We start from the raw sequence: 27,368 nt of genomic DNA, 5'->3' as shown, positions 1-27,368 counted from the left end.
AACCCTTTCTAGAGATTTTTCCTATGTTTCTATTGATCATCACTCAAGCACAGCTAAACCAGGATCTTCATTGATGTTAGAGCCTCCTTACCAACAATAAAATGCATGCAACTGAAAAAAAGAAAAGGGACATCTCCCTCTGGGTTAATCTGCCTTCCAAATCACTGCAAATTGTACAAAATGCCTCAAAGGCTTTCTGCCCAATTCCTCACAAAAGGACATGCAGAAATAAACAGTAACAGAAGTAGTTTCAGACTGAGAAGGAAGAAAGCTCTTTGCATTTCAACCCTTCTTGCAAAATCACAGATAACCTATATAACTCCTTAAAGTCCTGTTGAGCCTATTTCCCTGTACGTTCACAGAATCAACAACCAATCCAGTAGCAAAAAAAAAATCAAAACGAAACAAAAAAATTCTACAGTTCTACACAGACATCACTAACAATCATTCACACCTAAAGAAACAAAGCAATGTTTCTTGCATGGGGCAAGAGCTGTCTGCTGGAAGTGATCTCTCAGTCACTGCATACATTCAAGTATCCCAAATGATCCAAGACATCAAAATGCTCTCCTCAGAATCTTCTCTAATCCCAAACCTCCAAATAGGGAGAATTTTATAGACCAAGACCTGCACAGAGAATTACACTCAAATGAACTAGAAACTATGAAACATGGTAGATAACGTGTTCACCTTGAACTAGTCTGGAAATGTGAAATGATTTCCTGCTGAAGTTTTGTTTCTCAGCTGCAGGTTACAGATGGAGAGAGACGTGACCAAAGGCAGCCCTGGCCTTCACTCCTCAGGGTATTTAATTCACCACTGCTCAATCGTCTTAAGAATGAATCTTATCCAGCTGGTAGCTACATAAATCCAACACTGAAAAAAGGTGAATAGTGGCAAAATGCTGAATATAATTGAATAGGAAGAAAAAGGCAGTGTAATCAGTACACAGCTGGCAGCGTAGTAACATCAGCCTTAAGTCTTCTACTAACAGCTCCACACACTCAGTGAATAGTAACAAGGAGAGCTCTGAAGAGCACTGGGTAAGAAGGTGCCAATGAACCAGCAAGGTCTGGGATATCCTCTGGAGAGGAAGACATTCAAGTCACATGCATACTAAAGACTCTAGATGTATTGAAGAAGTTATTAAAAACTAATTTTAAAAAAATCTTGTGTTGGTTTTACTTTAATGCAATTTCACTGATTTATCAGTCACTGTAGAAGTTAAGGATACTCTTTTGAACTTTAAAAAATGTTGGAGTGGGTCCAGAGGCCACACATATCAGTGGGCTGGAGTACCTCTCCTATAAAGGAAGGCTGAGGGAGCTGGGTTTTTTCAGCCTGGAGAAGAGAAGGCTCTGGGAAGACCTCATAGTGGCCTTCCAGTACTTACAGGGAGCTTATAAGCAGGAGGGAGAAAGACTTTCTACATGATCTGATAGTGACAGGACAAGGGGGAATGGTTTTAAACTAAAAGAGGAGAGATTGAGATTAGATGTTAAGAGGAAATTCTTCATTCAGAGGATGGTGCAGAACTCGCACATGCTGCCCAGATTGGCTGTGGATGTCCCACCCCTAGAGGTGTTCAAGGCCAGGTTGGACAGAGCTCTGGACAACCTGATCTACTGCCGGATTTAGTGGTTGGCAACCCTGCCCACAGCTGGGGGCTGGAACGTGATGGTCTTTAAGGTCCCTTGCAATTCAAGCCATTCTAGGATTCTATGATCTACTCTCCAATAGAATGCAATTAGTTGTTTTTAAGTCCAAAAGCTGAAGGTTGAGACTGTATGATTTCCGAAGGATACTGAAAATTATTACTAACGTAGAAGACTGGTAAAATACGATCTTCAATTAAGATCTTCATCCTAAACTGGTGTGAAAGCCTTCATGACAGGGTGAAGACCCACAAGTCTTGGAACTCAGAGTAAGAACTCTGGGAGCACTTCATGAAATGCGAATGGGCTCCCCTTGCCGCAGTGGTGTGCAAGAAGCATGGGCACTCGGCCAGCTTCAGCCTCCCTGCCTCATCCACCTCACATCCAGCTTCTGGAAGGCACTGGCCTCCAGAAGCCACAAGCTGTAATGAGACAAAAACCACTCCCACCCATTCATCAACCAAATGGGGCTCATGAGCCTCAAAGAACAATAAATGCTTTCCCAACCTTAACTTCAAGCAATTATTTAGACAGCTTGACACAAGTTCATTATTAAAGGTCTTTTAAGTGTAAGGCAAAATGTAAACTAAATTCCACATAAAACTGTGAGGCAAGATCGACATTGGAGAAGGGAGGAAATAAGAACACTGTTTTTATTTGTAATGTTCGGGGTGCGATGGAAGAGGCCTTTGTTAAACCAAGCACCTTAAATTAGAAGTCTAGCATGACGAAGATACACCTTAACAGTTGCCACATTATGGTCTTGGCCTTTTGCTGCTGTTGCACTACACAAACCAAGCTCATATACAGTAATGTTACCTTGCATTCAAAGAAGTGCTTGCAGCTTGAAGATAAAGACAGCTTTCAGCAGGATTGCTCGTGAGACATACCCAAATGCAGCTTGGAGAATGGGGCAAAGCCCATTGCTTCAGCCTTTGTCTATGTGCCAGTCAAAACTGCTCCTGTGATCAACTAATATACTCCCGGCTTATTCCACCCATAAACCTCAGCTTATAGCACGAAGTCATTTAATCCTTCCGATTCCCTCTATAAAAATGGGAGATAGCCACACTTCATATCCCTTTGGGAAGTCAGATTTATAGCTTATGCACACTAAAAATACCAAGCACTATTTAAACTTGTCTGAGTTAAACGGGCAGATTATGCTATATGGAATGACTTTGGGACTTGGAATCAACATGCTTGTGATAAAGTGGATGAGGCATTCAGTAACTGTTTAATTATTCCCTTATCTTTCTATTCTCATCTGAAAAGCACCTTTCCAAGAAATGCTGGCAAGCAATGTGCTCAGCAGACAGAGGTAAGTCACTTCCATTCCAGAGAGCCAAACCATATCCTGCACAGATTAGGGAAACCAAACCACACAGATGGTAAAGCAGTGCGCGGATCTGATGGTCCTTGACATTCAGACCATCTAACAGAACTCCTATCGCAACTCCAGACAACATTTACAAAATAATCACTTGCTCCTCTCATTGTTTTAATTCTTACTACAGCTAGAAGTCTCCTGTTTGCACCAGACAGCACTAATCACCTTTGAAAGCTGCGTTCACTGGCTTGCTGTCTGCAGAGCATCCACACCTATACAGCCTTAAAGGACTCAGGCAACAAAGGGTCTGGTTATTGTTCTAAACAACATTGTGCTGTTACATTCCACATTCATACACAACAGCACAATTTTCTTGAGCCAACTCCACTTGACACCTACCTGTTTTAGCTATTGTTAGCAGCCATACAACAAACCCACAGATTTCCCCTCTCCTGCCCTTCCAGCAGCATACTTTGTGCCACGCACTCCACGGAACAGATCAGTGGGTGCTCTGTGTGATGCTGCCACGAGATTGTCACATCAGCCAAAGGTACGACTTAATGCAAATGAAGTATCAATGTGGGATACCAAAGCTTAAGCTTTTGCTCTGAAAACAGAGCTACCGAAACCCAGACAAAGGAAACTTTCTCAGAAACACTTACATTGCAATGCTTATTTCACCTTTAGCATCCTGAAGGATAATACACAGCTGGTTAGATCTACAGCCTTAGAAATTAACATGATAAAACTGCATTACGATGTGTCACATCTAAATGTAGTAACACCCACTATGGACTATGGTAGCATGTCTATCTTCAGACAATGAACTCAAAGTAATCTCCTCAGGAAAAAGTGATTCTATATTATTAGTGGCCAGCAAGCAAAAGTTTAAAATAAAGAAGAGATGCTCCTTCTCTTGCATCAACTGCTCCTCAGAGAGAGGAGCCCCCAGGCGGTGCAAGTGCCCTGCAGCCCCTTGGCTACCAGCAGCCCTTCCGTGCAGCCAGGTGGCTGCTGTCTGGGTGTCCATCCATTTTGGCACATCACAGCAGAAACGCTGCACAATTCAGACTGAAAATGCAGATGAGGACTGATGTTGATGCAAGCCCTGAGCTCCAGTACAAAGGATACACATATGTTTGGTACAACTCAGCGGGAGCCTCTAAGGGTTTCCTAATGCACCCACTCTAGCAGGGCAGATAAATACATCATTAATAAAAATTGCTTGGAAACAGAAATAGCACGACATTAAGAAGAATATACAAAAGCAGGCTTTTGGTGCACAATGCAAGTTTGTGTCAAGGAGGTTTCATAAATTAAAGTTGAAGGAATTATGAAGGATCCAGCTCCTCCAGCCTCCCCCAGCACACAGCACAATAGCTGACACTGTAACTGGGTGTGAAGATTTTGCAGATAGCTCTCTGTGCAGGTGGGTGAGCACATAGCAAAAGACACAGCCCCTGCAGAAAAAAACGATGACTTCAGATCAGCATTTCAATGTTTTGCAATGGTTGTATGAACCACGATACACCCTTGTCCCAGGGGTGTGGACGGCCCGAATGAAACAGTGGCTTTTTGTTACCATGCTGAATAGCCTTTAGGAGGCAAATCACAGAAAACCACAAAACGCGTTTAAATAAGAATAAGCATCTGAGGCTATATTATATTTACATAGGACTCTTTTAGCGATTACATTTCCTCCTTGACCCAAAGGAAGCTCCCTCCCTCCCTCCCCCCCCCACCCCCCTCGGGAAATCACAGCGGCACCGCTCCGGCAGGCGTAGGGCTGCAGCCAAACGAGCATCCCTCCGCACGGAGCTGCCGGACAATGACCCGTGCCCAGGTGCCCACAGGGCTCGCTATGAAAAACGTACGGGAGGGCATCAGCTCATTGTTCAGCAGCCCAGGAGGCGGTTATTCCGATTGCGGGAAGGCTGTTTAGCCGCTTGCCGTCAGCGTTAACAATGACTACTGAGCATCTCTTTCATCTCGCAAACAGAAAAAAAACGCTGCAATCGTGGAAAAATCAAGAAAATAAAAAGGAAAAGAAGCAGCAAACAGCCCGAGAGCGCGCAGCACTTGGCCGTGCCGCCCCGCGTGCCGCTCCAGGGCGTCCCAGAGCGGTCTGCGAGCCCCTGCCCACGGCGGGGCTGATCGACAGCCGCAGCCCAGCTGTGACCCGGCCAATGAAGGAGTCGAGGCAATAAACGCCATCGATGATGCCTATAATTTAGCATTTGGAGGACGGCAACATCTGGGATCAACTCCAAGCGGGACAGAGCCGCGCTGGCTGCTCGCGGAGCTCTCACACGCGCACACACACACACACACACAAAAACAAAGAGGGCTCCGCGCCGCCCCTGCCTCGCCCCCTCCCAACACACACACACACGCACCCCCGTCGCCCAAACACAGCGCACACACGCGGGGAGCGACCAACTCGTCCGGAGGTCCGCGCACCGCGTTCGGCTGCGGGGCCATTGTCCGGGACGAGCGCTCCGCGACCAGCGCTCTTCGCACGGCGCGTTAAGAAAAGCGCACAAAGCAGTCACGGCAATCCCCCGAGCGCTCCGCAGGGCGGTCCCGCGGGCTCCACAGCCCTACCCCGGGCAAAGTTGAAGTAATACGCGGCTCCGCCGGCGGCACTTCGTCCGCGCAGCGCGAACAATGCCCGGCGGAGCGCGGACCCCTCCCGGCCCGGGCGGGCGGCTGTGCGGGCAGGTGGGGCGCCGGGCTGCAGCCCCCCGCGCCCTCTCACTCTCACTCACTCACCCACGCCGTACTTCTCGTGCTCCGTGGGGATCCACATGCTGGCGGCGGCTCTCCCGCTCGGAGCGGCGCTGCTCGGCGAGCGCGTCCCGCCCGGCTGCTCCGCCGCCGCTTCTCAGCCGCGGCTGCCCGGCTCCGGCGGCGAAGGCATTGTTCTGACGGACAGGCAGGCGGACGGACTGACTGAGCCGCGCTCGCCGCCGGCCCCTTATACGCTCGTCCCGCTGCACGCCGCGCAACGTAGCGCAGTGCCTCGGCGCGGCCGCGCCCCTCGTCGGCAGCGGCCGGCGGGGACTACGAGCCCCGACTGGCCCCGCGCTCCCGGCGGGGCGGGGATCGCGTCATGGTGCGGGCGGGACGGGAGGGCGGAAGGAGGTGGGGAGGAGCGGCGCGGCGCGGCGGCATGGCAGCGGCCCGCGGGGAAAGGGGCCCGGCCGCGCGCGGAGGTGAGCCGAGCCGAGCCGAGCCGAGGTGGGGGCAGCGGGGGGTGCCCGTCCGACGGCCCCGAGCGGGCGCGGATGGGGGTGGGGGTCTGTCTGCAGGAGCCGTACCCGCAGCCGGGGCACACGCGTGGCTTTAACTTTCCTAAAGGAGAATGAGGCGAGGAGCGGCGTTAAGGGGACAGCCCAGCGTGAAGGGGCCTCTGCGGGTAACGCCACAGCGAGGCGCCCCCACAGCTCCGCGGCAGGGAGCCCCTGCTGTGTGTCCCACCCGCATCCACGGGGCGTGGGTCACGGCGGGGCCGCCCCGGGTGGTCCGGGCTGAGAGGTGCAGCTGTGCTGGGTCGGGCCAATCGCTGTTAATTGTCCTGTCTGCAATACTGAGAAAATATATGAAGAGAGCCGCGTGTTCAGGACAGGCGTTCAGGTGGAGATGGTTCCAGTTATTTTTCTGGTCCCACTGATGCCACTCTGACTTCAGCAGGGTACCGCAGAACCTCTGGTTTGGCACAAGGCACTGAGAGAAGGAGGATTCTGCTGGCAGACTGGGGTCTTTCTGGCTTCCCAAATAAATCCACATTTTTACAGGCACATGCGTGGAGATAAAGGGAAGCAGATGGTGCACAATGAGGAGCGCAAGTGGAACATCTGGGGAACACCCAGGGACAGGGTAGGCACTGCCAGCAGCAAGAAGGCAAGGTCTCCATCTGGGGTGAGAGGCCTGTATGTCAGAATCACAGAACTGTAGGAGTTGGAAGGGACCTCCAGAGGTCATCGAGTCCAACCCCATCATGCTAAAGGAGGTTCCTGGTAGGTTGCATGGGAAAGCATTTTGAAGGAGGGTTTTGAATACCTCCAGAGGAGACTAGGGAGAAACTAAAGGAGACTGAGGTGTCTGTACTTCTACAGAAGCATCTGAGCTGAAGGTCTTCATAGGAAGCTGAACCAGTCATTGCAAGGGAAACCTGGGTGTTGTGAGGCAGAAACAGGAACCTGTATTGTATGCCCTGGCCATGTAGAAAGGAACAGATAGGGGAAAAAAGGGAAAAGAAATCCAGTGATATGATGCTGCTCTGCTGTGCCAGTCATCTCTAAGATTAATAACATCTTTTTTAAAAAAATGTCTCCAGTCAAATCATTATTCTGAACTGGGATGATTCAGTTTGAGCTGAACAAAAAATTCATTTTTAATGTTCTCACATTTAAGTGAGGAAAGTGGTTCGAGGTTTTTTTTTTTTTTTCTCTAGGTTGTCTTTTAGTCTTTACTGTCAAGCTGTGTTGGATTTTTAAGTCACCGGTACCATGAAGGACACACTAAAAGGAAAAGTCATGTGCAAACATGCAGCTTCCAGCCTGCAGTTAAATGCACTTAACCCATGTCTGTCTTTCTAGGCATCAAACTTAGGTAGTGAGTAACTTTAGTGCCCTTCCCTAGAATGTACCCTGCTTCTGTTCATAAAAGTAAAATCACTTTCTTTGTGCTACTAGTTAAAGCTGTTCTCTTAATTTATTTCTGTAGCGTTGTGTTGGCATGAGTTTTGCCTACCTGAAAAGCCAGACCCTTCTAGAGCACTTTCACACTTGTGTAATTGCGTCCAGAGGCATAGCTGTGTTGGTTTAACTATTTAAAAGGACACACACTGTCATCTGTTCTCGTCTTCTGTGTGGGACCGTGGGGTAGCAGACACAATGAGGTAAGTTTCATAAACACATTGAGGCTTGTATGAAAAAAGTTTACTTCCTTCATATTGGAATTTAGAGATCTGGCGTATGGTGTTTTCCTGTTAGCATATTCAGAAACTCATTGAAAGGATTAGTGAACTTTTGATGGCTTTGCTTAAGATTCCTAACATTGCTTTAGATATTGTAGCAGATCCTTTGGAGTCTTGATGTGATAATATGTGTAAAAGTCACTACTGAAAATCAAAATAGTAGATGTCAGGCTGAATTAACTTCTGTCCCAGCCTATAGATCTCCATGTACGTCCAAGCTATCTTCCTCTCCCTAATAGAGGGCTGCCAACACATTGGCTGGCAGTCATAAAATTCTGCCTGAATTCAGACAGCATGTCTGCTGTCTGTCATGCTAACCATGACTGACTTCGACATGTTTGCGCTGGGCTCAGAGCCCATCTTTCTTCTTGCCTTGAACAAAGACAAAGCTAGCCAGTAGCTGAAATTCCTTTTCAAAATTATTCACTTAGGGCCCAGTCACTTAGGATGAACAGATCTCATCATATAAATCACTCTGTAGGCAAAGAAAATACATCACCCTGATATTTATCATTTTCCTATCTCAGAGCAAAATTCCTGTTGTTTCAGAAGTTTCATTTCTGCAAAACTGTTCACATGTTGTACTTGATGTGCACCTCAGAAGTTGTGTCACTTCTTTGGGGACAGAATGTAGGAAAATAAAATATAACATTTTTTCTTGTCCTGCTGTTTCCTGTGTACAGGAAAGCCTGGGCTTGTATATGCTAATCCAGGGCTGTGCTGCTTTCTGGTTAATTCCCTCCAGCAGCTGTCACTGAGTGGCTTATAATAAACATATCACTGTCCACAATACAAGTTATTCAGTCTACATTAATTATGCTACATAGCAGCATTTCTTACAGTGTCTGTCAATGGATTTTTAAATATTTTGAATTTTTCTTTTATGGAAGTGTGTCTTCCGTAGCTTCGTAGGCAGTCTGTAAGTTACAATTTCCTACGTAGGGTTTTAATGTGCTCAGATGCTCTTCAGTGCAGCACCGTTCTCCTGGCGCATTCTGTGTCAGAGCACGTTATTCCTTCTGCATCTATCTCATGTCTCATTTTTAAGGGAATCTGACTTACTATAGAAAAAAAAGAAGTTTCACTGGACTTGCAAAATCCACTCTTTCTCATTACTACCTAGAGGATACTTCAGAGAAAGTTTTTTTTTTTTTTTCCTAATACTATAAGTATCATTTCTTTAGCTCAATTATAATTTCCCTTTCTTAAGGATGTTTTAAGAACTGCTCAGTCCAGTGGGTCCAGGGAGTCCTCTTTTGTGGTTACTGAAATCCAGTCCTATGTATTTTCAGACCTCAGAGGTTTCACTGTCCTGGTTCGTGGATGTGTTTGCTGCTGTTCCTGTCCTCAGGTCTGGCGATTGGCAAGGCTGAGTGTGTATTTCAAGAGAGGCATGCCAAAACAGGAAAATTAGATGGTTAGCCATGCAGATAACTACAGAGCAATGCCTTTATCATACCCTCATAAACACCAATAGCACTCACATAAACAGCAGTACAGATAGCCCAATCTTGTTCTTCCTTTCTGGTCGATCAGGACTGGCATTCACTAAAGAAAGCACAATTCCTCTCTAAGTTTTTGGGACCCACCATGTCTACAGACCTCTTAAATATCAGCATGGGTTATAAGTCTGTTTAATATCCATCCCTAGACCTTGGGCTAGTTATGCTGCCACTGGCTCAGACTCAGTGTTTTAAAATGATCACCTGCTCACAGTTCCAGTTTGGGTACACATACAGACACAAGATGCTGTGGAAATGTAAATACACCCAGGCCCCTCCTGCTGCTGCTGTTTAGATCTTTCGCGTGTACACTCCAACCTCTGCAGTTGCTGGCATCTAGGCCTGCAAGTTTTACTAGCTGTGGTTCCTCCATTTGCTGCCATTTCAACCGCTTGTGTTTTAGGCTCTCCAGTTGCTTGTGTCTGGACCTGCTGGCCCAGTGGCCTGCAATGTGTTCTCCAGTTGCTTACATTTAGACCTTGCAGCACTCTTGTCTATGTGGCAGAGTAAGAGTATGCAAAAATTAAGAACAGAATTTAATAAGAAGGTAGGTAGACTGCAGTGGTCATGTGCAGGGCTCAGGAATGTACGTACATGCAAGTGGCTGTTTTTATGCCCATCTTCTCTATTTTCACATGCTTGTTCTTCTCCCCCATTTGTCTTTATTTCTCCATTTCTCCACCCTTGTCTCCTCCCACATAATTCTGCCCCTAATTATTTCTTCCTCGTTTGTCCTAGTTCAGCTATATCCATAACCAAATTTGTTATTTCTGATGCTCTTTGCTGGGTTGTATGGCCTATGGCCTCACTGTTTCAGTTAGCTCAGCCCTGCTGGCCTTGCAAGGTTTTACTCTCCAGAAGATTCCAGTATCCTCCCCCCATTTCTGTATGAAGCTTGGCCATCTCTCACATAACTCCCCTCTTCATTATCTGAAATCCAGCCATTTCTCAGTTTTCTCTGTAGCTCACTCGCCTACTGAGCTTAGTAGTTACAATTGCACTCAAATATTTGTGGGAGTGGGGAAGTGAAGCACTTCTTGGCTCCCATGTGCTAAATTAAAGATGGGATTTGGCCTCCTTGTAGCTGCTTCCCTTCTGTCCTGGAAGCTGGGAGGTGAGGAGGGACGTGGATGATTGTTTCTCTTAAGTTGTGTCCCTAGGTTGTTGCTAACTTCTGATAATAGTATTGTAATGACCATTTCGTCCACGTTCGCTGCTCCAAGCTATGTTAAGAGTATGGTGCTGCAGAGCACCTTAGATAGAGTTTATGCATGTATCATGGTGGCCCTACTGGAGAAATGATTAAAAGGGTTCCTCAGCGGTTGCCCCATACCACACAAGGATCTTCAAAAAAGGAAACTGCCTCTCTGACTCCCTGTCTGATCTCTTTGCCCTGGGAGAGCCAGGCAAAGAGGGAAATGTTAATATCACCAATGTCTGTTCCCTTCCCTAAAGCCAAATCTCAAGATGTGGAGGGTTAAGGAATATCATACCTTTGTGTCCCATTTGGATGGCAAAGACAGAACAGAGTTGAAGTCCACTAGTGAAACACACACCCTGACTCTCATATCCAGAAGCATACCCACATCTGTGGATCCCTTGCACGCTACCATGGTTTCTAAACCTGTCTGATACCTATGCTAAGGCCTTCTTATCCTTCCTACTTGGCAGCTAATCCATCCTGGTGTTTGCTGGCAGAGTGGAGACATGCACTCACACTTCTCTCACTTTTACCGCACAGTCATGGGTCCCTCAGATATTAGCAGCCTCAATGTCTGCTGCTTGGCCTGCCTTGCCACACACCAGCTCTGGCCATGCCCGAGCCTTGGGCCCCTTGCCCAGCCACTGACCCAGACCTTCAGTCTTCCTGGGTACAGGTGTCTTTATCTTCAGTGGTTACTTGCTGGCTGTTCCAGTTTCAACTTTGCTAGCGAATTACACGTGCGCATAGAATTCAGATCACTAGGAAAATACAAATATGCTATGATTTCTGTAGCTGCGGGTACCTGGACCAGTGACCTGCAGCCTCTTGCACAGTTGCTGGCACATGGCCTTTGGAACAGTATCACACATAGGAGAGAGGATGAGTTATACAAAAAAATAGTTAAGAAAACTATGAAGAAGTGTCACCTATTGTGATCAGGTACAAGGCTTGGTCAGAGAAGCATACCCACAGGCCTGTTCAAGTGCAGTTGAGCTTTTTATTCTCATTGCCTGAGTTTCCATGTGTTTGTTACACCCTGATCCCTTCCTTTCTGTGCCATTGGCCCTCATCTAAATTTCCCATAATAAGATTTACATCATTCCACATTCTGCTGCTTCACACAGTTCTGCAAGCACCCTCAAATATTCCATAATCTTCACAGTAATCATACACCTCTTTTCTTATCAGTGACAGAGTTCAGGTTGAATCTCTTCAATGCTGTATCTGAGTAGTTCCTTAATGGCATTCGTTCCTGTAGTGACCAAAGACTTCTGGTCTTCATTATTCTCTGTCATCACCTGCTCATTAATATTTGTGTGTCTGCATGTGTAATCAATCACTTTCCATGTTATTGATTATAAATTTATTACTGAGTAGTTCTTAACCAAATAAATTAATGAGCCAAATACTCTTCCATCCCACATACCCTTACACTACCCATCCTACCCAAACCAGCACTAGGTAAGTAGTTTACTTCTTTCCTCTTCAAACATCTGCCATGTGTGTTTGTGAGTTGGGAGATGATGGCTATTTGCTATCATGGGTTAAAACCCCAGCAAGGTGACAGAGCAGTCACTACCCAAGCTTGTGGCTGTCGCTTCTTGTCTGTTTATTCATCAGCGTTCTTCAGACATTAGCTTGTGAGAGATAGGTCATCCAGCCCACCCACGCATGCCCGTGTCTGCTTGTTGAGTATAGAGTCTGGCATCCTTCTTGATACTCTTCTTTAAAACCCCAGCCAATTCCAAATGTTTGCATACTTGTTTGCATCCTTGTTTGTTCTCTGACAGGGGGCTTCCTTCCATTCAGAGTACCACCAACACTCTGTTTCTTGAATTAAACCTCTGCGTTCAGTTCAGGCTTCCAAGACGTATGCCACAGATCTTAGGGAGAAGAGAGTCCTTCTGCCAGGAGGCATTATGAGCTCTTTAGAGAGTTTTGACTTGATGCAAGTTAATCACTGTGAACAGAACAACTAGCAATTACACCTGGAGGGTAGGTTCACTATTAGATTCTGTGAGTGCAACGCAGTGTATTGTAATGTGATTACAAGAATGAACCTCCTAAATGAGCATTATCTAAAAATGTTTTAAGAGCATATTTGTTATGATGTTTAATTAAAAATGTAATTTGAAATGGAAATAAGGATGTAGGTCACACAGAGGGCTGGAAATTGCTAAGTTACAGCTGGTTAAATAACCTTGTATATGCCTCTGTTTGATATTAAAAAGGCAGAATCTTTTCATGTAACTGCTGTAAAAAGACTGTGGTTTTTAGCCTTCCACAGGATATTTGTTAAAAATACTGAACTGATGACAGGTGAATATACAAGTGAAATTAAGTATTTTCTTAAACAGATAATAATGGATTAATAAAAAAAAAGATGGTATTGTTTGATAGTGCTATCTGAATTGCCCACTATCCTGCTGTAATTTTACGAATAGTTATGTTAAAATGTGCCGTGTGTTTTATCTGAAGACATAGGATGTCTTCTCACCTTACCATGAATATATAACTCACATTAGCACAAGATGAAAAATATGTTGAATTCTCCAGAAATACTCAATAAAGGCATGCAGGTTGGTTTTCTCCAAATTCAGAGAACTTTAAAAGCTTAAATGAAGAAGAAAAGAGATGGCCTTTATCTTCATTTGATAGAGTTCCTTAACTGCCTACTAGTGGAAGTACAGCTACAATTAAATCTAGTTAACCAAGCCAGTTCTTACCTGCTCAAAGTTCAGATAAAGGCTTTGGCTCATGAGAACACCAGCAAGTATCAGCTACTCTATACACTAACTAGAGCTCTTTGAGAGGTAATCCCCTTCAAACTATCTAAGCACATGTGCGTGTACCACAGAACAGCTTAAATGTGATAACTTGTTTACATGCTAATGCTTTTAAGTTGTCTGAAATCTCTGCTCGAGCATTCTCTTACCTGCGGTGGAGCAGTTCCTGAGCTGCAGTGAGTGGTGATTACTTGGTCTGCAGGCTGATGAAGTCCTTTAAACTATTTCAGTATTACCTGAAAAGTTTCTCATTACTTGAACAAATAGCTGTGCAAATGCCATATAAAGATGTAGAGGTGTGGGCCACAGAGGGGTTACAAGATTTTGAGTATTCTGAGTGTAGCACAGATGCTAAGATAACTTGCACTGCTCCATGAAACACCCTGTTGACGGTTTTTTTTTTTCTTCATCTCTACTTGGTAACACCAGTTCTCTATAAGACACCAAACCTGTAAATCGTGTCCTCCAAGGTCTGCCATAAGAAGTACATGTCATACAAGTGATAGAGTTCTTCCTCTGAGACTTCAGCCAGCTTTCGTGAAGAGGCATATAGGGCTTAATCTGGGATGCTGTTGTGATAAGAGTGTATAGTAGGAAAGGAGGTAAAGAACTCGAGTACTATGAAATGGCAAACTTTAAATATTTTAACTTCACTGTAGGTGAATTCTTGATTTGTCTGTCTAGGCAGTCCTCATAAACTTTCTCAGCCCTGCGTGCTTCCTTCCATCATGTCTGTCTTGCAAACCCTGCTAGAACTCTGCACCTGTGTATTCTTTGTGCAGAAATGTCAGTTACTCTCAGATTGTTTCTGGGACCTGTCCTTCACATTCTCATCCATGAGAAAAGCTTGAAAGCATTTGAATGTCTTTCTGTGGACCTTTTAAAGTAGCTTTGAATGTTGCATCAGTATATGAATAAAAGAATCGCACAGTGTGGGAAGAACTATGGCACTGAAGAACTGGAGGGAAGAAAAAATGTTTTGTACAGCTTTAAAGCAAGACCATACCCCTGAAGAGTTGGGTACGTAATTGTTAAACACAGCTCACTCAAGTCAGTGGAATGCATATGTGAAGATGAAGGTTCTTTGCAGAAGTGTTTCTCAAGTCATCAATAATTACTTGAAATGAATAAAACTAGTGTCCTGTGACTTGATAATTGTTGAGTTAAATAATATATTGACAGTACTTTTAAAACTACGTAACCAGACTGGAACTGTACTGCTTAGGCTGTGATAATGTGCAAACTCTTGAAAGATGCCAAACTGCTAAATAGTAGGATTGAATAGTGTGAGGGGTGTACACATGGTCTACCTTAATAAGAGTATGTCAGATATTGCATAAGAATGCAAACAACGCATGTGGCTATTTAAGCAATACTGTATCATGTTAGGGAATGACTGACTGACCTGGTAGGGCAGTAGATTTGCACCCAGAGATATAAGCAATAACACTTTTTTTTTTTTTTTTTACTGTACAAGTGCTGAAACTACTTCCTAAAGAAACAGTACTCATATTTGATGTTTTGATTATGGTAGGGAGCCAGTAGTGCTAAACTGAATGCTTCATTAATTTTACATGCTACATGTTATGGATGCCAAATTGTAATTATGCAGTAAATGTAAATAATATTGTATTTAACTTGAATTTTTCTTTAATTAGAAAGGATTATAGATAATCAGTGTATGGCAGTAACTGTGAACTTTTAAAGTTTCTGAAGTGTAGGAAGTGGTATACTTGCATACCTGTTATCTGATCGTTGATATCAAGGCTGAGTTTCCCAGCCTGTAATTCCATGTCTCAGTCTTCACTGCTTGTTTTCCACTTGTGTTTTGATATAGCGAACCTGTAAATGAGAAATTGTGGTAGATGTTTTGTCAGTGGCTTCATTAGTCCAAAACTCAGACAGATGCCATCTGTTCTTAGTCATATATTTCAGCTGGCTTTCTTAAACTTTCCATTTAATGCTTTTGCTTTGTGTTTTCTCTGGACAATCTCTCCAAACGGGTGAGGTTTTTTTCCACATTCTTTTATATTTCTCTCATTTTTATGAATGGTGGACTGTGACCACTGTGAAATGGCCCAGCTGCTTCTGGTTCATTCTGGCTCATTTAGATGTCATTCTCCTATTTGTCATTGGTTGTTTGGTCCCTGAGGAGTGGCTGTTCCTCTTTCTTGCCCTGCATAGTAGCTGCAGGTTAACAGCCTTCTCTTTATCTGTTCGGTGTAGAATTGTTATAATTAGATATGCTATCTTTTTCAACTTCAGAAGTAGGTACGCTGTGGCTCTTGTACATTAACAGATAATTTGGCACAGTAGCAGTGCCATGGTAGATAAAAGCAGAGACCGCATTGGTGCTGCGGTCTCTGCAACTGTATTCTATGGTTTGGTGTTTTTACTTTGGATTACCTGCAGTCAGCGTTCCCGCACCAAGCAGCCTCAGCATGAGTTTCAAAAATGTCTGAAAGAGTGCCCCTTCTTTTAGAACCAAGTGCCTCTGCTAGGAGTTGGACTGCATTTTGCACATAGCTGGACTCCAAATAAATCTAGTTAGCATTCACCAAAATTTCTCCCTAAACCAAACCAATCTGCAGAGCTATCTGGAGGATGATCAGGAGTGTCAGGGAAGATAAGTGGCTAGAGAGCAGCTTGGCAGAAAGGGATCTGGAGGTTCTGGTTGATGGCTCCTTGAATATGAGGCAGCAGCGTGCCCTGGCAGCCCAAACGGCCAACTGCACCCTGGGATGCACCAGGCCCAGCACGGCCACCAGGCACAGGGTGTGCTCTGTACTGTGTGGCCTCACCTCCTGGACTGGGTGCTGTGTGTGTGCCAAAATACAACAAGGACATTAAGCTACTACTGAGCATCCAAAGGAAGTCTGAAAATGGTGGAGGGTCTGTAGGGCAAGACATATGAGAAGTGGCTGAAGTCCCTGGTGGTTTCAAACTAAAACAGGAGAGATGTAGATTGTATTAAAAAGAAGAAGGTTTTTTTACAGTAAGAGTGGTGAGGCACTGGAACAGGTTGCCCAGAGAGGTGGTGGATGCCCCGAACTTGCAAGGTCAGGCTAGACAGAACTCAGAGCAACCTGATGTAGCTGTAGGTGTCCGTTCATTGCAGGGGAGTTGGACTAGATGAGCTTTGTGGGTCCCTTCCAATTCAAATGATTCTATAATCCTCATGCGTCCCCTCTGTGATTCTGTGACTCCTGTGTGGGTCAGATCTGCTCTGAGAGGTGCGAGAAGAGGGAAGGGGCTGCTGACCAGAGCTCAGACAGAGGTCTGTGTGTGCTCCCAGCAGCTTTGCAGTCCCAATGTGGGACTGCACAAGACTCATAATATGGAAACAGCAATGGTTATGAAGCAAACGCTTGCAGTAATAAGTGATGGTGCTGTCACTGAAGCATCTTGCTAGTATTTGTCTTGACCAGTGTGCCAGCACAGAATTTTATTATGACTCAGTAATGCACGAATAAATGAGATAGAGCTTTTTCTCTGAAGGATGGCATGTAACAGAAAACATCCTGCTAGAGTTTTTAATTGGATTTTGTCTTCTATGGGATGAAAATATGCAGTCTGTGTTATTACTGTGCTAATTTAATGTTGAGGAGTCTGCATGTATTTATACAGTTAACAAAATGTTGCCTGAAAAACATAAACAATTTGTATCACTAATTCTAACATTCTAATTCTGTTTCTTGAGGAAATTAACTTCAATTATTTTACCATCCCCATCTATGAGCTGCATTAAGAGAAACAGTCAGTAAGTGCGTGCCATACTTAGGAAGTTAAGATCTGTGTCATATGTTTAATAACTGCTTGAAGGACAAGATAAGTAAGTATAATATCACAAAATATTTATTTCAAATTCTGGGACAAAGAGCATGAAGAGTATGTTCAAATTTGATATGGCATGCTGTGAGATGTCACTGAGATCTACAAGGTGTTAGAGCTCTGACTTGAAAATACTCTCTTCTGAAATTGGTTTTCAAAGATTTATTTATAAAGTGTCTAAATAGTGGATTATTTGAAATACAGTCAAGGCTTTGTTTTCCTGAGCTAAGATATCAATTAGGCTGAACTATATTGATCCACATCACTGCACATTATAATGAGCTGTCCTTTTCAGCCATTGTTTTTTTCCAGTTTGAATACCAATTTATGGAGGTTTGTATCTAAAAGTAGAAACAACTTCTTTTGCAACTCTCCATCTGGAAATGCTCCATTTCGCTGAGAAAGCAGCAACAGTCCACAGAGTTGCTAACACACAGTGCTTCTTCATTGTACTGATTCTTTGTTAAAAACAAAGAACTGTTAAACAAGTCAGCCTTGAAAGCTTTCTGAGTATCAGGAAAGCATCAGAATAGCTGATCTCCACCTGTTCTACCAGTATGAAACCTACAAACGTCAGGATCCCAGAAATGGGGTTTCTTGGGATGCACTTTGAGATTAGGACTAAGTTCTGTTAGTCTTAGAAAAATTAAAGTGACAGTTAAAATGAAAATGGAACTTTTTAAAAAAGCATTTTTTCTTAAATAATTGCATTTCCCAGGGAATGTCTACTGTTGGAAAAGTTAGAAGCTCTGCAGAGCAAGCAGTTTAGTCAGGCGCATGGTAAAAATTCCTATCATAATCACGTGGTGGTATCTCATAGGGATGTTGAAAAGAGGTTTGAGATTTTTAAAGCAAAATCACACAGCCTTGCCTTTATCTGCAGAAAGGAAAGCAGTAATTTACAAAGGCCACTAGGAAGTCCTTTTAACACCATGAGGAAAAAAACTGAATCTATGTATGGTAAACATGTTCTTGGGAATTGAATCCTTTTAGAGGAATAAGACAACTAAAAAGAGAAAAGATGAGGAAAGTTCTTGTAATAAACGTTAATTGATCTCTACTAAATAACAGTAACAAAAAATACAAAGTAAAGTAGTTCACACCTCATATATAGCAATGCTGAGGTAAAAAGTTCTAGTCTTAGTACAACAGTTGTTAAAGGCATGGTAAAAATCAATTGCAGCAATCCATACAAAACATACTGTTAAGACCCCTTGTTTTCCTAAGAGCTAAGGTCACAATTACAGTAAATAGAAGCTAAAACAGGCCTAATTTCAAGCTTGCTAATGTTTTCAGAGAAGTCCGTGGAACAGTGGCAGTAGTAAGATACGCAAGCACTAAATTTTTCATGTGGAAAAAAAGCTGAAATTTAGTCTTTATATCTCAACTCTAAAACAGCATCATTTAATAATTTACTATAATGCCTTTGATATGTTTTTATATGCTTAATAGCAAGCTAAACAGAAAAAAAAATCTGGTACTTTTTATTATTTAGGTGATGAGTACAAAACAAAAACCAAAATGATCACTTTTGTCCTTCCATTTCAAATTCCTGTGTTGGATATTATCCTTCTCTTCCTGGGAACTTTACATCCAGAGTCTCAGGCTACATAATTACCATGGTAACCTTTCAAGATAGTAAGGTAACTTCTACTCATTGCTTCTTAATCTCTGATTTTAGTATCTAACTTGGATCTCAGCTCTTCGTATCTACCTTATCATCACACTAAACAATATAATCAGTATAATTTACTTCAAATCAATATACTTTAGATCAGTATAATTTACTTAGTATACTTTAAAAATAGCTTCTTTCTTGAAGTATCTTATTATTGTCTACAACCTGAAATCAGTATAACAATTCAAACAAATTGAAGTGATTAATAAATATCAATTTTTATATCAATTTTTGACGTTAAACATTTAAGTACAGAGGAAATGTCAAGGGAGACCACTGAGTATTGATTACCACCTCCGTAATCCTGATTTGCTTTATTGCTTTTCTTATTAAAAAAAAAAACAAACAACATAGACATACTGTTCTGTATAGATGTAACAACAGTCTCTGTGTATTTAAGATCTGCAGTTCTCATCTTGCCAATGCATTGAGGTGAATAACAATAGCCCACTGAATGAGATCGTTCACGTGAGTACAGTATTTGCAGAGATAAATGTTTGTAGAACTAACCAGAGTTCTCACTGCAAACCGCATCCAAGGCCAAAATTCAGGAAAGGAAAAGCTTTGAGGAGATCGTATGACAAGGGTAAAAATAAACAAGTATTCTTGGAAGGAGAGAGCTGGAGGATGATGGCTGGTGGTGCAACTCATATGTGTGCCGCATCTAGGGTTGTGAGTTGTGGGTAAGGAGCAGAGGGTGGAGTGGAAGTAAATGACAATTCTGGTTTGTGGAAAATTGCATGAGGAAATTAAACTGAACTTGGTTTCCCAGTTTATGTCACAGCCCTGCACAGACTTGAATGCTGAAGGTGTTAGAGCTGCAGAGAAAGATGACTTTGGTGAGGGCAATCCAGGAGGGAGTGGGCAGAGCGGGTTAGAAAGGAAGCTACAGCAATAGATGTGGAAGACAGGCATGCTGAAGCACTAGAAGGTGTTTTAGCAGTGTGAGTAATGAAAAACAGTGTTCCCTTTGCAGTGCAGCTCTTAATAGCTGTGACCTGTTCTGCAAGCCTACAGCAGCACCCATAGGTGAGACTGAATCCTAAAGCATCTCCAAAGGAGTTGGGAAAAATTTACTGAATGGCAGAAGGAGTGGATGCATTAGGACTTGGGACCTACTCTGAAGATGTTACTGAAACCAATGAGATGCCTGCTGTAGGAGGAGTCCAGAAAACAACCTTCACTGATGAAACGGCAAAGCAGAAGTTCTGTTAGTAATCATCATGTGGGTTGTCACTTGTAAGAATTATTGTGGCTGCAGTACATGGAAGGTGGAAAAATTTGGTAAACTTACATTCTTTTGCTATTTTTTTCCTAGTTATGAGCAAGAATTGGCTTTGTATTTTATTTGTCTAGTAAACACAAATACTGAAGTGATGCTACCATTTCACCCTCTAGGTGTTCTGCAAACAGAAATGGTACTAATTTGGCTTAACAACAGTAGTAACAAATCAGAGTAGCTCTAAAGGATATAAGAAAAATGTTCGAAATTTCTTTCTGAATTAAATATTATTTCATGTTTGTGACAAAGGTATCAAACATTTATTTAAGCCAAAGTCAGTCCATGCTGTTCATACCCAGAAATGCAGCATTATGTGGCTCTGAGCTTGCACAGAATTTGTCTGTAATGTGTTAAATATTTATAAGTGGCATATTAACATCAGCACTTAAATATTGTTATGAATACTTATTAGGGTCACTTTCATCTGTGTCTGCGCACACGTATGTGTGTCGCTCTCAGTATGAGTGCTTTTGCTCTGGTGTTTTTTTGTTATTCATGCAAGGTTTTGTAGTCCCGGGTTTAAGCAGAGATGACCAGCACTGGCATATACCTGTTGATGAACTAGGTAATCATGTAGCCTATTATTTAAACATGATCTCAGTGGCAGGCGGATTGGTTCTGTTTTATTAAAATTCCAACACTTCACATTTTTATTAATCACTTTCCCACTTCTTCTATTCACTTGTATTCCGATGCCTCTACTCTGGTACCCATAGCAACACTTGTTAATGCTAATGAAACTGCAACATCCTAAGCTCCCCGACAGAGCAGCCCTGTTAAATATGGCTATTTAGCACAGTTGTATTTCTGTTAGTTCCAGCTCCCAGCAGACACCTGCTCTATAGAAACTAAATCCTGTGATACTGGGATTTGGTAACTTACAGCTTTTCATAAAGCTGTCATTCTACTGGAGTAGAATTCTCATATTCCCAGACAGTGGATGCTGCAGAATCTGTACAGTTTCTGTAAAACTGGCAAGGTTTAGCTGTATGATTAAGTACGCTTTTGAAGTGCTCATTTGCATTCAATGAAAAAACCACACAGAGCTGAGGCTGACTGATCTTGGGGGAAGCCACAGGATGCGTTGTCTCCTAGAGCACATGGGCATTTTAACTAAATATCATCAATAGTGTGTTAACAAGCACAAGTAATAGCTAAATAATTCCTAGTGAACTCAGACTGAATGATAATTGAACTTAATAGAAGTACTTGAGTGCTTTAATACATAAAGCGAGGAAATTGTTATGTGTATTGATTCTTCTTTCACTGAGGCACATTATTTGCATGTGGTATTCGTGAGGATGATGACAGGGTGGTTTATTTCCTTTATTCTGAGTTTTGTTTTTGAATGCTGTTTATTTGGCAAGTCATTAGTCATCCATCTTTCATATTCCTGGAAACAATGGAAAAATCCTGTAATCAGTAAAAAATCGCTTCCAAGAATGCGACCACAAATTAGGGAATGCTGTAGTGCCAGCAAATAGATCTTGCAGTGCCAAGGTTGCAGAACAGGGAGGCTGTCATGTGTCTATTTCAAGTGGCAAGCCAGTGCTTCTTGATACTCGTTTCTATCATAGCTCAAGCAAGCTTGAATACCAGACAAAGCTTTGTTCCTACTCTTTCTAGAAGAATTTCGAATGCTGCACTGCTTTGTGCAGAACTCACTGTAGGAATACAGCTCAGTTCCCTAATGTGGGGGGGCTGGTTATTTTGAGAACTAAATAGTTTTGCCATGTAATCAGTGTGAGCTTGGGGGGAGGGTGCTCAGCCTTTCTGCCTTCCAGTAGGCATCTGCTGTGCTGTTGTTACAGAGTGCCAGGTTTGCTCTGCGCCTTTTGTTTTCCTGTCATTTTTCTCCCTTTGTTCTTTACATGTCTGAAACCTTCCATTTTTTACTAATTGTTTAGATTCATTTATTTACCTCTGTATCTTTGTTACATTCATTTTTGGTTTAAGATCATTTAAAGTTCTCCCGCTAATCTCCACATAATATTAACCAGCAGTATTAATGAGATAATAAACCAGACTTGTTGGTAATGACTTGATTCATTCAGCTACTGGATTTAATTAGAAAGACACTTAACATTCCGGCAGATGTTCTTATTTTGTTTCATTGTCCTTGTGTTACCAGCAGTGGGCTTATAAATATATACTGTACATGATTGTATTTACATAATATGCTCTTCAACTTGAAGCCTTGTTGTTGTGCCATAAATTGCAAGAAATTACCTGAAACCTCAAAATTTCTATCTGAAGTCAATTTGCACAAATTCCTCTGTCAACATTTAATTTCTTAGAATACTCACAGTCTTGAATTTTCGCAGTATTCTTCGTCTAATAAAAAAGATGCTTAATCTTCATAAAAGGAGTTTGATTTCTTCTTTCCTTGTTACACTTCTGTTCTAGTCCCATTATTTTCATTCCTATTTTTCCAGTGGCAGAGCTTCCCAGGGAAGGGTCTGAGTTCAGCATTCCCTGCGGACTCATTTGGGAGCTCCTCCCTGGGCTTGCTGAGTGCCTCCTGTAGGTATCTGCCGCTCCCTGAGGTCTGGCACTTGAATCCAGCCCAGGGCCAAGCCGTGTGAGTTAGCCATGGGAACAGTGGAGCTTTGTTGTTGATCTGAACGCTGTCTAGCTGGAGAATTTTACGCAGCAGTGCTGAATTTTCCGCACGTGTAGTGGGGTTGTGTAGTTCCAATGTGCCACCAGCAAGAACTGAGCAGGACACGCGTTAGTGCATTTGGTGACTCAGGTGTGCCTTCACTGAGAGCAGTACATTTTGCATCCCATGCCAAACATTATTGTTAGGAAGCACAGCGATAAAATCGTAGTACTTTTTTTCCTTTGTGTGTAATGCTTTTCAAGGAATCTCATAAACTTTATAAGGCATGCTTACGGTACGATTACATAAAACAGCTGAGGCTGTTAAGCAGCTTGCCACCATGAGAGCAGGAAGGTCCCGATTCATCTCAGTGTTTCCAGCTGCATGCTCCTTAGCTTGCTCATGCCCTTACTGGACTGTTCTCTGAGCATTTTCAATGTTACTGTGCGAAAATAAAGAAGTGAGTAGCTCTGTCTGGTTAGAGAGCTAGATAGACTCAGCAAAGGGCTTGGCAAGTATAGGAGCCAGCTCAAGCAATGGGGCAGACGTGGTGGTTAGCGGTGGGAGGATCAGGTGGAGGAAGACAGGGTAGCAGGGCATCCCATCCCTCAGTGGTTAAACCATCACCTAGAAACTTGCCTGTCACAAGTGACCTTTAAATGCACAAATCTTTCCTTGCTTTTCTTTCTGCTATTCGGATCTATTGTACTGGGTATAAAATTGCACGGCATATTGCTTTGTGATAATTGCACGTGATTGTGCAGATAGAGTACATTGCCTGTATTGCAATAGTCTTTATTATGCCTTTCTGGGTATAACATTTACTTAATGTGCAAACCAACATTAGTTTTGAGTTGGGAACAACCGTATTTAAAACTGAAAATGTTCCAGTAAGGAAAATGAATCCATTTTGAGTCAGTTGCTTCATTAGCTGTGAAGGTTAACTAGTCTGTATTTAACAACACTTAAAATAAAATGAAGCCATGTAATTTCTCTAATGGGCAGCCTTCTTCATTTTCCTTTATCATTGTTAAAGTGGTGTATAGGAGTGTGCAGTATGCAGGAAGCAGGATTATGTCGTGCTAGTATCATATGCATACCTGTAACAAAAAGTAGGACCTCTTCCAGTTTTGAAAGTAATTTGCAAAATCCAAATCCTCTTCTGTACTGGCTCACTGTCAAATGTCTTTAAAGTATTCATTTTATTTTTCCCTGAAGAGTAGGGTATACCTTTTAGTCTTTGTTTTCAGAGAATATATTCCTGTAGTCTTTTATTTCTAGTAATTTACATTTTTAGCTCTGAATTAGCTGTAAAAGACTACAGTTTTATCTGTCATTGTTAAAGGTTGAACAACGCGGTGTCAGCTGTCAGCTGTCAATTCTGTAAATGAGAGAGGGATTTTCTCAGCTCTTGAGTAAGGTGGACTTTCCGTGAAGTCTTTGGGGTATCTACTTACATAACAGCCATGCTGGTTTTGCATTAAGTAGAAGAGGGAAAACTCAGAGGGCAGCAACTTGATGGAGGGATTTTACAGTGAACTGTGTACTGAGTTGTTCACCACAGGCACAAATAAGAAGGGAATTACATGATACAATTTGCTGTTGATACTCTTGTTTTTCAAGTTATAAGCAACAGGGCCAACTGAAGCATTGCAGAAGAATCCTGTGGTATTTGAATGAACTAAACAATAAAATTGCTCTTCAGTGTTAACAAATGAAGAATAATACACTTGGGAGTGAACACAAAGGGCATGTCCACTGTCATGTACGTTCATACATGATTTACTTTTCTGAAACTTTCTGAGAATTGATAGGTTAAGAATGATCCTAAAAGCAAGCAACATGCTTGGAAAAGAAAAGAAATAGAGAAGAGATTGAGCAAAAGCTGCGCTGATTCGGAAATCCATGTTCTTCCATTCTTGTTTTCTCACTCCTCTCCCCAAATAAAGAGAGTGGAGTAGAACAGGCAAAGAGTTGAACAAGGGCAGCAAGGAGTGCATGACTGTGAGGAGAATGTGAAGCGCTGCTACAGGTTTGGATAGGTGCTAACAGAAAGACACTTTCCCAAAGTGTTGGAACAAATCCACGACAGCAAAATCCGCTAAGTGCTGTTAGATTGAGGCACGGACATAGCTTAGACTCTGCACCCTCAGATTTCTGTAAGATTCTGCTATCTGTGTGATCACTGTTGTTTTGCCTTGTTTTCCCAAGGCATTTGCTTCCTGCTGCTGTCAGACAGGGTACTTGCACTGGATGGATGTTTAATCTAACCCTGTGAAGTCAATGTCATGGCAGTAGATTGTGAGAGAAGCTTGCAGCTTTTCACTCGTTTTCCTGTGGCTGCATGTGGGAGTGCTGCTGGAGCCTGAGAATTGCATTCTAGTGCTCTCCCTCCCTGCTAGCCCTTATCTGTGCTTCAGAGTTCAACAGCTTTTCTCCAGTACCTGTGGCCACTCAGCTCCAAACGTAGCATCAAAATTAGCTGCTTTTTCAGAGATTTTGATAATACAAGTAGATGTATTTGTACTATTTTGATGTTCATGTTATGTGCAAATCCATTAACTTCTGTGCTAAAGGCTGTGGTCTTTGTTCTGCTCTGTGCATTTATCCTCTCGTTCAGTGTTCTCTTGCAGCAGATGAGCACAAAGGTATTTTCATGGATTCTTCTTTCCTTCACCTCCTCCTGTAAGTGCCTTTGAAATAAATTGCATAAGCTTTGAAATAAATTGTGTAAGCTTCTTCAGTTGCCACACCGGTCCAGCAGTCAATATTTAAGTAATTCTCTTTCAGTATTAGCCACACTCTTTGGGCATCAAAAATACTTCATCCCAGTTTATTCCTGCTGTCGCTCACCTCTGCACTGAAAGATTAACAGATTTGTTCTCCAGGTCCAATTCTTCGGGTCCCAACAATTGCTTCTCCCTAGTACTCATGCTGAGTAACTGCTTCAGCTCCTTGTCTGTGTCACATAGGAGTGTCCTGTCATAAACACCTGTCTCTCAAAAGTCAATTTGATAAGGCAGACAGGCTTTTGTTTATTTGGACTTCTCAATGTTCAAATAGGTCTTTGCAAGAGATCTACACCAAAAATAAGCAGAAAGCAGTCTAGGTGCTTACTGGGCAGAGCTGAACTGGCTGACAGAGTATGTGCTTAGTTCACTTGGCGTTGTTGAGAGTCAGCAAGTGCAAGGGAAATTAAGTTGCTCTACTTTTCACTGTAAACACATTTTAATGATGCTTCAGGCTATAAACTGATACTGTAAGAATGCAAAAACCTAGAATCTTGCAGCTAAAAAGTTGTGCTTAGAAGTGCTGACCCTTTTGTTAGGATTGCTGTATCATTTAGAGTAGCAGCTGCTGTTCTTAAAATAGGAAAAATTGGAACAATTTATACAATCCCAGCGTAATAAAGAAATGTCTGGGGGAAGGGAATGGGCTGAAGTGCAGGTAAAGCTCACAGAGGAGAAATGTCAGGAGCAGCTGTATAGCTGCAGGTAACTCTGTATGCTGTGCAGTACCATCGCTCCATGCTGTTACCAGGTAGATGGAATTCAGTGTATCACGCCCGTCAGTCTTCTGCCAACACACTGCCTTGCCAGAGTGTTTTATGTTTTCATACGGTGTAAGTAGAAGCCTCAACAGTTGTGCAGTGCAGATTTTGTGTTCCACAAAAGCAGCATGGAACTAAAGAAGCTGTATTTCCTATGTTTTTGTAGCCTCTTCCCCTTGTGGCTCCCAGGAGCTCCAGTTTACCCCTGTCCCCATCAGGCAGCAGCCAGCACATACTGCAACGGAAAACTTGTCATCTAGTCAAAACTGATTTAATTATTCTTTTTATTTGTCTTAAATGCAGAGTGTATTTTGGAGCCTCTGTCTCTGCCAGAAGGGCCTGCAAGTCCTGATGGTGTTGCTGCTGTAGAAAGTTCTCCCTCTCTGCCTTGTATTTTTTGTGAAGAATGCTATGTCTTAGAAGAACAAAACCACCTCTTGAAGCACATGATAATTGAACACAAGCTCGTCATTGCAGATGTGAAACTGGTTGCGGATTTTAAAAGGTATGGGATCATAGAATCATAGAATGGCCTGGGTTGAAAAGGACCTCAAAGATCATTAAGTTTCAACCCCCCTGCTGTGTGCAGGGTCGCCAGCCACTAGACCAGGCTGCCCAGAGCCACATCCAGTCTGGCCTTGAATGCCTCCAGGGACGGGGGCATCCACAACCCCCCTGGGCAACCTGTTCCAGTGCGTCACCACCCTCTGTGTGAAAAACTTCCTCCTAATATCTAACCTAAATCTCCCCTGGCTTGGTTTAAAACCATTCCCTCTTGTCCTATCGCTATCCACCCTTGTGAACAATCGTTCCTCCTCCTGTTTATACGCTCCCTTCAAGTATTGGAAGGCCACAATGAGGTCTCCCCAGAGCCTTCTCCAAACTAAACAAGCCCAGTTCCCTCAACCTTTCCTCATAGGAGAGGTGCTCCAGCCCTCTGATCATCTTATTCGCCCTCCTCTGAACT

At 42.9% G+C, this 27,368-nt stretch overlaps 2 protein-coding genes across 6 annotated transcripts in view; one reads left to right on the top strand and one right to left on the bottom strand.

Moving 5' to 3' along the window:
* The window catches only part of DOCK4 (dedicator of cytokinesis 4), a 253,261-nt gene extending 247,196 nt beyond the window's left edge, over window positions 1-6,065 (bottom strand). For all 4 annotated transcript variants that reach the window (XM_021384917.1, XM_021384919.1, XM_021384918.1 and 1 more), the window contains exon 1: window positions 5,758-6,065. In XM_021384917.1, the coding sequence (XP_021240592.1) occupies window positions 5,758-5,794 (37 nt within the window). In that variant the 5' untranslated portion in view covers window positions 5,795-6,065. The remainder of the gene's footprint in view (window positions 1-5,757) is intronic.
* Window positions 6,083-27,368, top strand: part of ZNF277 (zinc finger protein 277) — a 55,682-nt gene continuing 34,396 nt past the window's right edge. The window contains exons 1-3 of one of the 2 annotated variants that reach the window (XM_021384922.1): window positions 6,139-6,200; window positions 7,714-7,888; window positions 26,705-26,906. In XM_021384922.1, the coding sequence (XP_021240597.1) occupies window positions 26,848-26,906 (59 nt within the window). In that variant the 5' untranslated portion in view covers window positions 6,139-6,200; window positions 7,714-7,888; window positions 26,705-26,847. Of the gene's footprint in view, window positions 6,201-7,713; window positions 7,889-26,704; window positions 26,907-27,368 lie in introns of both variants that reach the window. The other variant, XM_021384921.1, reaches the window with a different exon arrangement.

This window comes from Numida meleagris, chromosome 1, assembly GCF_002078875.1.
Source record: "Numida meleagris isolate 19003 breed g44 Domestic line chromosome 1, NumMel1.0, whole genome shotgun sequence".
Classification (NCBI taxonomy): domain Eukaryota; kingdom Metazoa; phylum Chordata; class Aves; order Galliformes; family Numididae; genus Numida; species Numida meleagris.
The sequence above is the reverse complement of the archived record's forward strand: the minus strand, read 5'-3'. Positions and strand labels throughout refer to the sequence as shown.